The following is an 11,613-nucleotide window of genomic DNA, read 5'->3' as shown; positions in this document are numbered from 1 at the left end:
AATCCTACAATTTTTTGTTTATAACGTAGTTTATACGGATTATTTTCAAAAAAATATACGTATTTTGGAAATGTTGAGTCGAATTAGTCTAGAATCGATTAATTTTATGAAAGAAAACCTTTCAAACAGCCGTAGTTTGTAAACTATGATTCCTACAAAATTGATTCATAAAGAACGGAACGTATCTACCGTCTTATAGGGGGATCTACTGTAGTTTAGAAAGTTCATATGCATTGTTTCGAATATGAAAACAATTTCAAAAGGATATTATTGAAATAATCAACAGTTTAAAATTTTATGTAAATTGACTGATTTGATTCGTCCTAATTTTCCGGATTTTTTTCCGATCCTTCTATGTCAAATTGAAATTAAGCTATAATTATTTTAAATTAATTATAATGAATAAAGGAGGTGATACCAATTCCATGGATTCTGAAAGAATCGTTTAAATCCAAGCAACATGAGACGCCTGATGGATGCCCAAACGAATCCGGCAACCCAAAGTACGATTGGAATCTCTAGTCCTGAAATACAGTAATAAAAAAAAAGTTTAAATCCTTTGTTAAAAATTCAAATTCATAATAAAAAGAATTTGGAATAAATAGGAAATAACCTGTATTCGGAGGACCTCTTTCAGAAGTGTTCGTATCAATACCGATCATGGTAAAGAGTAAAACGAAGAATATTATATACGTTGCAAATTCATTCATAAATCTATTTAGGGGACAGTGCCATCGTTTACCCCAATAAGTATTTGGTGCAATCATAATGACGATGCAAACAATAGGTAGAATCAATATTCTAAGCAGCATATGAACTGCTTTTCGAAATAATGAATATTTCACCCAAGTTATGCAAGGACCATTCCATTCCGCACTTACTATTTTTTGAATATGTGGATGAGCCACAAACTACAGGAAATTCAAAATTTATAAAATCTAAATTTATAGGGCAGATTTTATTTTAATTGCTAGAAGACTTACTTCTTCTTGGGAGTAATCGAGTGCAGTTTGTAATCTCGGATATTTTACATTCAAACCGCTGAAACCTTTTTTAATTTTTAGAATCCGTTCTACTTCATTAGCGTTTGGACATTGCGATAACAGATCGACTGAAAAATTTCGAACACATTCCGACAAGGCATTATATTCCATCTGAAATTGTTAATTAGTTAATTAAATTTTCACTCAAAGATAAAATTTGAATTCTGGAAACAAACCTTAAATTCCTTTTCTAGTCTGGCGCATTCTCTTAATTGTTTATCCAGAATAAAAGCTGTCAGTATAGGATCTCTTGCTGTCAAACAGATAAAATATGGGTTGCATATAGCTCTGTATATATTTAATCTTTGTGAAGTTGGATCTGCACCCATACGCTTGAGAAATCTTCTGCATTCTCTGCATTTGCCTGTTTAAAAAATAAGCTAATTCTTAAATTTGTTAGTTTTAAGTGCACTAATAATTTTAAGCTCGTTTATATAAAAATTTAGCCAATTAATTTGAGTAAGTAGAGATTGAATTGTGTAAGTCTATATTTAACTCCGTTCTCGAGAATAAGGAAAGACAGACGAACAGACAATCGCACGACAGTGGGAATTTATAGGACTACAGTTTATTAAATTGCAGCTCAATAAATATATTAATATTTACATGTAGGCAAATGCGGTTCGGGTATACGGTGATTCCTTTTTAACAGAAGTCGAATTATTTCAATAGAACCTCTTTGAGCAGCCAGTATAAGAGGTGTCATGCCGTAATCGAATTCTATGCTCTTACAACAACTCTGAAATTCCAAATTTCTCTCTCTGAAGAAAGAAATTAGTAAATCTTTAGGAAATTGAAAATCATCTCATTAATTAATCATTTTGTACTTACTTAAGAGAATCCAATATCATCTCTATAATTTTTATATTTCCTGTGCATACGGCGTGAAGAACACAATCCTTTATGTCTATGTCGGGTATGGTAAGTAAGAACTGAATCATTTCGACGTTTTCATTTTCGACTGCGATATGAAGCGCAGAAAGACCTTGATAATTAACGCAATTTATATTGAGTTCATTATTCTAAAATATGAATAAATTAATGAGTTAGTTGTTCTATCTTATCTCATTCTGTTTTAAATAAAATTTGTAAAAGATACGCAAAAGACTTCTCATTCAAAGCGCTATTACCGATAAGAAAGTTCTTAATTCCTTTACGTCTCCATTCTTGACAAATTGAAAAAATTTTCTTTCTGTCATATCCAATTCTGGTAAGGACACTATTTGGTGAGGAACATCCGGAATATCTATAATTATCGAATCTGAGTTCATTTTTTACTGAATTCTTTTTGAAAAACTCGCTGAAATATTAATAAACAATACTTGTCGACAATAGTAAAGTAACTTTTATTTACAACGTTAACAATTATAAGTTATTTACTGTTATAGAATAAATACAAAAAATATTTATTAATTGAAAAATTAGCCTACATATATGGAAATCATAAGAAGTTAATATACTTTTAACTTTGTGAAATTGACTTTTTTGGATTTTTATTTACAGCTTAATAAAAATGTCTAAGCGAATCCGGATTCGAATCCGAGTCCTTACTGCTGAAAGGCAGGCCCGGATGGCCGAGAGGTTAAGATGGCAGCCTTCAGCTCTGGGGACCCGGAATCGAATGCCAAAGGGTCCAAAACGCCAGAAATTTTTCGAGGAGCGGTCAGTCTGGATATGTCGGATCCTGTTCGTCACCACCTGGCCGCCCCTTGCGGGGTTGGCCGAATCCAAAATGGACTTGAAAAAAAGGTTTTATAAGACGGAGANACTAGACATCCCCGATTTTCGGGCTGTTTTCGGTTTTGCCTGTTTTTAATATTTGACTGTAGAATCAATCTTTGAATAAAGCAATTTTATTAACAAGCCAATATAATATCACCGATTTAATAATCACGATAATTGGCTGCAGCTGTCACATGATTTTGGCCTCATCTCGTCTCACGACAGAAATACCTAAAAATAATAAAAACAAGTTTTTATATCTTTGTTTTGCGTCAATTATCTATTTTAGAATTATAATAAATAAACTGTTTATTTTTGCCATTTCCAGTATTTTGTAAAAAATCCTGCGTATGGACCTGATTTTAGGCTAAATTGTACATATTCTCCTATTAGTTCTTGTAAAAAAACAATAATTCTTCGNGTCACCACCTGGCCGCCCCTTGCGGGGTTGGCCGAATCCAAAATGGACTTGAAAAAAAGGTTTTATAAGACGGAGAGTTGAAAAAGAGTTTAATGGAAATGGACTGTTTCCATTAAACAAAACGTGATGCGCAACACTATTACTTCGTTTAAACTTCGATACTCGTTACTCAATATTGTTTGTTAATTTATGGCAACGGAACACTTGGGCGATCTGCCTAGGGGATGCCTTCCTCGAAGTCTTTTTAAGGGAAACTGGCTTAGGGCGTTACAGACGTGGAGAAAACCCGGAAAACTCGAACTAGCCCGAGCGAGGCGTGAACCCACGACCGAATGCCCAGTGTTCAGAGTATGAAGACAGCTTGGCCACTGGTGGCTATTCTCAATATTCGTTATTCGTTTTGGTGATGTGTAATGAATATCAATGAGTACCGAATTAGATGCTTATTGAACATTACATGATTTTGATTACCTATTAAAAATTTTTTTGACATTTTTTAACTATACGTTAATGGATTTTATAATTCTTTGCTTTGTATTAATAGCATATAATTCTTTGCTCTTATGAATGTCTAATTTTTGTAGTTAAATTATTATAATGATGTTTTCTTTTAATCTTAACATTCATTTATCTTGCTTAGAAATTTCTAATAAGAAATTTTTTCGATTTACTTTTAATAATTACATAATTAAATTAATGTATCAATATTGGCTATTGTATTTAGAATTTGTAAATAGAATATAGATTAAAAATAAATTGTCGAATAGCCCAGCATAGAGTTGTAATATGGAACTTTTAAAATTTAAGAGAATTGTGAAATCGTAATNCCATTTATGTAACTCCGTTCTGGGAAAAATTTTTGAATTGAAATCAGACGACTTTCGGTTTGCATCTGAAGTTCGTATACAGCTAATCTGGGCCTCCTGCACCATTCTTTCAACATATGATCTCTATGATACAAGTACGATCTATCTAACTCTGTTCTCGAGATTAAGGAAAGACAGATGGATGAAAGTGAAAATTTATAGGACTATTCTTTCAAGGTAGTTTTACGTAGGAAGATAGTTTTACCCAAAGGCCTATTTGGTACAAAAGTATGCGCGAAAAGAATGCGTTTTAAGTGAAAGCTGAGATCAACACAAAATAAAACGAAAGCAAGACAGATTTTCTACCTCCCACCCCGGTATGTGTAAGGAAAACAAAAGGGAAAGTGTTTAATCACGTTAAATTAGGCTTGGTTTTGGAGAGTGCAGTTGAGGAATACGTAGGCTTCTAAGTTGCTTGAACTGCGGCTTAACTCGTAATAATAATATCATCTCTTAATATTTAAAATCCTTTAATATAATTCTTCCAGAATTATATTACAGGATTTTTCATTGTTTGTCATGTTCTTGAATTTTTGCTATTGATTTTGAAATGTTCCTTAATGTGAATCTTCTTATAAAATGAGGTCATCATGTACTAAACAAACTGTACTGTACTGAAATTGATTCATCAAAGGATAATTTTATTTTCGAATTAAAATACATTTTAAAAATTTATATCATTTTATTAGAGTTAATATTGTGTAAATCGTGATTAATATTGGCTTTTGTTCGTAGGTACTTTTGCATAATTTTTCTCATCAGTTCCTATTTCGTAGGGAAGAAAAAGGAATTATTTACCTACAATGATCAAATTTCAGCTTTTAAAATATATATTGCATTTACAAATAAAACTCACTTTGTTTGCTTCCTCGTCATCAATTTCTGCTTCTTTTATCTTGTAACAACGTTTCTGAAATTCATTATGAGTAAATTTTATTGCAAAAAATCCTGATGATCCAATTATTTAAATGACTAAAATAATTTACATACCAGCCAAGAGAAGTATTCTCGTTTGGGTGGTGTAAATAGTCTTGTTATATTGCAGACTTTTGTTGCTTCTATTACAGAATTTACCTTAGAACATATTTCATACCAATTTAGCATTAAATTGAAAGGACTGGGTACGGCTTCGTCTACATAAAAATATGTAGCACATTGTCTGGTTCTGATATATTTCCATTCCATGTCGGCATTATCCTGAATCATTAAAATAATAATTTAGGATAATGCCGACACGAAAAACAAAGCTTATGTAATTTATATGAAATTAAAATATAGCTTGTATGAATTAACACAAGCACATCAAAGAGGACATGGCCAGCCATGATTATGCTCATTATGAACAATCCGTTCCGTAATGGGCTCAACTGGCATAGGTCAGAAATCAGTGGATGTTGTCCCGATTTCTTGATAAATTATGAAGGTCTGGTAATGGCCATCTGATACTAATTTAATGTTTGTTCGATTGGTTGGGATAATGCATATTTTTACCTAAATTTGACGTCATTCTTTAGAATTATTCATTGTAAAACTGAAGTAATGACGTCAAATCGAAGTCGAAATGTACACTATCCCAACCAATCAAATAGACCCTTAATATGAAAGATGAAAGTTCTTACCACGACTTTTTGGAAAGTATTTGTTAGAACAGCAATCAATATGTTAATAAAAATTATAATCATTAGCACATGATAACTGCCAAATAATAAAGTCCCGATAGCCTGGGTAAAACTGTGGTGAATGATTACTTCGGGTGATGTTTCGGTTTCTATCCCAACTATTACATCTGCAGAATCGAGATCGATTAATCCAAACAGAGCCCAGAATAAAGTCTTCATCGAAGAAGATAAACTATAGAATTTTCAAAATTTAGTAGTCTATCCTTGCTTATTTTATTTAAATTAGTAAGGTAAATTTACTTACGAAGTGAAAGCAGCATCTTGAAGAATTATCTCCCCGCCGTTTTCTTTTCGTTCCATTCCTTTATAGTGTGAATATAAACTTGTCATGCAAATGGCAATGGTGCTCAGCAGAATGAAAACTCCGGCCAAGAACCATGCGATATTTACCAGCATTCGTGTTAAAGAGACCTAGGAAATTTAATTATGACATTTTTATCTACGTTATTTACTTAAATAAATACGCATTCCACAAAGAAATAATCTTTCTTGATCCAAGTTTATTTACCGAGCAATTACAGTACAATCTCGACACTTCTAGATATTCAACGCTAGTCGACTGGGATATTGCCTGCACTATTGCCAAGTCTTAGACAATCCACCCGTTCAAACTCCATTTCCCACTTAAGGTTGCATGATATTGAACCTGAGCTCGAACACTCAAGCTTGGGCACGATATTAAAAATTATTAAGCTCTTTAAAAAAGTTATAGTATCTTATAACATAGTAAGTTCTATATAAATATAAAATCAATCCCTCAAAATTTTCAAAAACACCTATCACTACTTCCACTAGGTTTAGTGGAATTCACCAACTTGGTAAAACAATTTATGGGCAAAGACAGAATATTTTCATCATAAATTCAACACGTATTTTGCTATTATTAATTAACAGTTTACTCCGCACTATCAAATTTATTTATGTGCTATTGATTCATCTTACTTTCAATAATCCGGCAATCTCCTTATTCAGCTCCGTATGTTTCGGATTATCGAGATTGGACTGTACTTAGAAATTAATACGTTTCGTATTATTACCTGAATGGGTCCCAAATGAAAACTTTGTTGAAAATAATATAGCATTTTTCCAATAGCTAGAACTCCGGAAAAACTTAGTAAAGCTTCGTGTATGAGAGTGGAGTCATATGGTGACCAAAATTGTCTAGGGACATCTTTAGCTCCCATGTGATGTATATCAATCCACGATTTAAACCAAAATATGAAGGTCGTCATTAGCATCAATTCCAAAATGATATTGTACCTACGATAGTTTAAATATAATTATCATTTATTTACAAATAATTAATGATGCAATTTCAAAATAGAAAATAACCGATATTGAAAAAAGTTCGAGAATTTATATTTTTATAGCGGAAATAATAATAGCCTATAAGTAATTATGATTAGTAAAAGTTTCTATCATTAAATATTTGGGTAAAAGAGATTATCTATTAATATAACTAATCAATTTGCAGGCTTGTGCTGACTATCCATCAGATTATTAAACGGCATGGCTTGATATTTTCTGGGAGATTCTTGTTGAATATAACAATAATTTCAAACGGACAAAATCGTTCATTATGCTATATTAATTATATTGTACCTAATTATTTATTCAAAAAATCTAGAAACGAACTCGAAATTAAATATTTCACAACATTCAAAGTTCAAAACACCCGAATCAGATCAGCACTCTCGTGACTTTTCGTGGGCATTTTAAAACTTTCCCATCCACAAGGTTGATCACAACCTATTTGGATAAAATTTGTTTATTAATTCCGCCCACAACGAGAGGAATTGACGTTGACCATATAGTTTAGAAAGTTCATATGCATTGTTTCGAATATGAAAACAATTTCAAAAGGATATTATTGAAATAATCAACAGTTTAAAATTTTACGTAAATTGACTGATTTGATTCGTCCTAATTTTCCGGATTTTTTTCCGATCCTCCTATGTCAAATTGAAATTAAGCTGTAATTATTTTAAATTAATTATAATGAATAAAGGAGGTGATACCAATTCCATGGATTCTGAAAGAATCGTTTAAATCCAAGCAACATGAGACGCCTGATGGATGCCCAAACGAATCCGGCAACCCAAAGTACGATTGGAATCTCTAGTCCTGAAATACAGTAATAAAAAAAAAGTTTAAATCCTTTGTTAAAAATTCAAATTCATAATAAAAAGAATTTGGAATAAATAGGAAATAACCTGTATTCGGAGGACCTCTTTCAGAAGTGTTCGTATCAATACCGATCATGGTAAAGAGTAAAACGAAGAATATTATATACGTTGCAAATTCATTCATAAATCTATTTAGGGGACAGTGCCATCGTTTACCCCAATAAGTATTTGGTGCAATCATAATGACGATGCAAACAATAGGTAGAATCAATATTCTAAGCAGCATATGAACTGCTTTTCGAAATAATGAATATTTCACCCAAGTTATGCAAGGACCATTCCATTCCGCACTTACTATTTTTTGAATATGTGGATGAGCCACAAACTAAACGAAATTCAAAATTTATAAAATCTAAATTTATAGGACAGATTTTATTTTAATTGCTAGAAGACTTACTTCTTCTTGGGAGTAATCGAGTGCAGTTTGTAATCTCGGATATTTTACATTCAAACCGCTGAAACCTTTTTTAATTTTTAGAATCCGTTCTACTTCATTAGCGTTTGGACATTGCGATAACAGATCGACTGAAAAATTTCGAACACATTCCGACAAGGCATTATATTCCATCTGAAATTGTTAATTAGTTAATTAAATTTTCAATCAAAGATAAAATTTGAATTCTGGAAACAAACCTTAAATTCCTTTTCTAGTCTGGCGCATTCTCTTAATTGTTTATCCAGAATAAAAGCTGTCAGTATAGGATCTCTTGCTGTCAAACAGATAAAATATGGGTTGCATATAGCTCTGTATATATTTAATCTTTGTGAAGTTGGATCTGCACCCATACGCTTGAGAAATCTTCTGCATTCTCTGCATTTGCCTGTTTAAAAAATAAGCTAATTCTTAAATTTGTTAGTTTTAAGTGCACTAATAATTTTAAGCTCGTTTATATAAAAATTTAGCCAATTAATTTTTCTTTGAGTAAGTAGAGATTGAATTGTGTAAGTCTATATTTAACTCCGTTCTCGAGAATAAGGAAAGACAGACGAACAGACAATCGCACGACAGTGGGAATTTATAGGACTACAGTTTATTAAATTGCAGCTCAATAAATATATTAATATTTACATGTAGGCAAATGCGGTTCGGGTATACGGTGATTCCTTTTTAACAGAAGTCGAATTATTTCAATAGAACCTCTTTGAGCAGCCAGTATAAGAGGTGTCATGCCGTAATCGAATTCTATGCTCTTACAACAACTCTGAAATTCCAAATTTCTCTCTCTGAAGAAAGAAATTAGTAAATCTTTAGGAAATTGAAAATCATCTCATTAATTAATCATTTTGTACTTACTTAAGAGAATCCAATATCATCTCTATAATTTTTATATTTCCTGTGCATACGGCGTGAAGAACACAATCCTTTATGTCTATGTCGGGTATGGTAAGTAAGAACTGAATCATTTCGACGTTTTCATTTTCGACTGCGATATGAAGCGCAGAAAGACCTTGATAATTAACGCAATTTATATTGAGTTCATTATTCTAAAATATGAATAAATTAATGAGTTAGTTGTTCTATCTTATCTCATTCTGTTTTAAATAAAATTTGTAAAAGATACGCAAAAGACTTCTCATTCAAAGCACTATTACCGATAAGAAAGTTCTTAATTCATTTACGTCTCCATTCTTGACAAATTGAAAAAATTTTCTTTCTGTCATATCCAATTCCGGTAAGGACACTATTTGGTGAGGAACATCCGGAATATCTATAATTATCGAATCTGAGTTCATTTTTTACTGAATTCTTTTTGAAAAACTCGCTGAAATATTAATAAACAATACTTGTCGACAATAGTAAAGTAACTTTTATTTACAACGTTAACAATTATAAGTTATTTACTGTTATAGAATAAATACAAAAAATATTTATTAATTGAAAAATTAGCCTACATATATGGAAATCATAAGAATTTAATATACTTTTAACTTTGTGAAATTGACTTTTTTGGATTTTTATTTACAGCTTAATAAAAATGTCTAAGCGAATCCGGATTCGAATCCGAGTCCTTACTGCTGAAAGGCAGGCCCGGATGGCCGAGAGGTTAAGATGGCAGCCTTCAGCTCTGGGGACCCGGAATCGAATGCCAAAGGGTCCAAAACGCCAGAAATTTTTCGAGGAGTGGTCAGTCTGGATATGTCGGATCCTGTTCGTCACCACCTGGCCGCCCCTTGCGGGGTTGGCCGAATCCAAAATGGACTTGAAAAAAAGGTTTTATAAGACGGAGAGTTGAAAAAGAGTTTAATGGAAATGGACTGTTTCCATTAAACAAAACGTGATGCGCAACACTATTACTTCGTTTAAACTTCGATACTCGTTACTCAATATTGTTTGTTAATTTATGGCAACGGAACACTTGGGCGATCTGCCTAGGGGATGCCTTCCTCGAAGTCTTTTTAAGGGAAACTGGCTTAGGGCGTTACAGACGTGGAGAAAACCCGGAAAACTCGAACTAGCCCGAGCGAGGCGTGAACCCACGACCGAATGCCCAGTGTTCAGAGTATGAAGACAGCTTGGCCACTGGTGGCTATTCTCAATATTCGTTATTCGTTTTGGTGATGTGTAATGAATATCAATGAGTACCGAATTAGATGCTTATTGAACATTACATGATTTTGATTACCTATTAAAAATTTTTTTGACATTTTTTAACTATACGTTAATGGATTTTATAATTCTTTGCTTTGTATTAATAGCATATAATTCTTTGCTCTTATGAATGTCTAATTTTTGTAGTTAAATTATTATAATGATGTTTTCTTTTAATCTTAACATTCATTTATCTTGCTTAGAAATTTCTAATAAGAAATTTTTTCGATTTACTTTTAATAATTACATAATTAAATTAATGTATCAATATTGGCTATTGTATTTAGAATTCGTAAATAGAATATAGATTAAAAATAAATTGTCGAATAGCCCAGCATAGAGTTGTAATATGGAACTTTTAAAATTTAAGAGAATTTTGAAATCGTAATTTATATATATATATATATAACTAACAGATGAGTCCAGCGTTACTCGGGCAAAAAATAAAACCAACAAAGATTAAGATTATTAGATTCTTTCGTACTTCTAACTCATATTATATTATAGTATTTGATTTACATAATAACGAATGTTATCTTACGTAAGGATTTAAAACAAGGGCCTAAAGTCACGCATTTTAAATATTCTTTAAATTGTGTACAGTAGAGGAATAAATAATTTATAAAATCCATTAGATTGGTCACTCGGTGTGATAAATTCTTCCAAATGGGAGAAAAAGTCGAGAAACATCCGAGCCAATTGTCATATTTGAATCAGCTTGCTTATTACAATTCGGTGATTTAATTAATTAACGAGAAATCCAGACATTCGCGTGTGCAACAACACTGACGGCAGAGTTGGATTATTTTCGATAAGCAAGGAATAAAGTTTACACCCAGAAAGGATCGTGTAAAGTCCATTGTAGTCAAAAAAGATAGATTGTCAAAAATTGTATTCCAAAACAATTAAAGTGAATATAAATGGTGACTCGTTTTCCAACAAACTGTGCTTTCAATTTTCAATTTTAACACATCTTTGAGGTTTATCCCGCTTGTTTATAGCTTCCAGATCCGTCGTTCGTCCTATTTTTCGGTATTACATTCGTTGGCGTACTGTATAAAAGGTGTACTTCATCGTCACCAAGGATTTTTACCCAGAGTGGATCA

General features: G+C 32.1%; 2 protein-coding genes across 2 annotated transcripts in view; both read right to left on the bottom strand.

Moving 5' to 3' along the window:
* LOC111638600 (short transient receptor potential channel 4-like) overlaps window positions 1–2,314 on the bottom strand; it is an 18,934-nt gene extending 16,620 nt beyond the window's left edge. Inside the window, exons 1-7 of the mRNA XM_023384335.1 lie at window positions 2,174–2,314; window positions 1,875–2,065; window positions 1,650–1,804; window positions 1,220–1,407; window positions 984–1,154; window positions 614–911; window positions 419–524 (exon numbers count right to left, since the gene is read on the bottom strand). Of these exons, the coding sequence (XP_023240103.1) occupies window positions 419–524; window positions 614–911; window positions 984–1,154; window positions 1,220–1,407; window positions 1,650–1,804; window positions 1,875–2,065; window positions 2,174–2,314 (1,250 nt within the window). The remainder of the gene's footprint in view (window positions 1–418; window positions 525–613; window positions 912–983; window positions 1,155–1,219; window positions 1,408–1,649; window positions 1,805–1,874; window positions 2,066–2,173) is intronic.
* A 667-nt stretch (window positions 2,315–2,981) lies between these two features.
* LOC111638598 (short transient receptor potential channel 4-like) lies at window positions 2,982–9,699 on the bottom strand. Its single transcript, XM_023384334.1, has 13 exons — window positions 9,511–9,699; window positions 9,212–9,402; window positions 8,987–9,141; window positions 8,551–8,738; window positions 8,315–8,485; window positions 7,945–8,242; window positions 7,750–7,855; window positions 6,769–6,991; window positions 5,976–6,142; window positions 5,672–5,903; window positions 5,043–5,249; window positions 4,909–4,962; window positions 2,982–2,996 (listed from the first exon to the last, which is right to left on the bottom strand). Exons 1-13 carry the CDS (start codon window positions 9,649–9,651, stop codon window positions 2,982–2,984), a joined length of 2,148 nt encoding a protein of 715 aa, XP_023240102.1. The 5' UTR covers window positions 9,652–9,699.
* Between the last annotated feature and the right edge of the window lie 1,914 nt (window positions 9,700–11,613).

This window comes from Centruroides sculpturatus, unplaced genomic scaffold (genome assembly GCF_000671375.1).
Source record: "Centruroides sculpturatus isolate CEXI.00-Female unplaced genomic scaffold, Cexi_2.0 scaffold801, whole genome shotgun sequence".
NCBI classification, from domain to species: domain Eukaryota; kingdom Metazoa; phylum Arthropoda; class Arachnida; order Scorpiones; family Buthidae; genus Centruroides; species Centruroides sculpturatus.
The sequence above is the reverse complement of the archived record's forward strand: the minus strand, read 5'-3'. Positions and strand labels throughout refer to the sequence as shown.

What these genes read in the sequence shown, in the direction of transcription:
- LOC111638598 (XM_023384334.1), bottom strand. Translation starts at nt 9,651, where the DNA reads ATGAACTCAGATTCGATAATTATAGATATTCCGGATGTTCCTCACCAA. An exon ending in TTCATTTGGGACCCATTCAG is followed by an intron (nt 6,143 to 6,768) that starts GTAATAATACGA and finishes TAAATTTCCTAG; the next exon opens with GTCTCTTTAACACGAATGCT. An exon ending in CAAGATGCTGCTTTCACTTC is followed by an intron (nt 5,904 to 5,975) that starts GTAAGTAAATTT and finishes AAAATTCTATAG; the next exon opens with TTTATCTTCTTCGATGAAGA.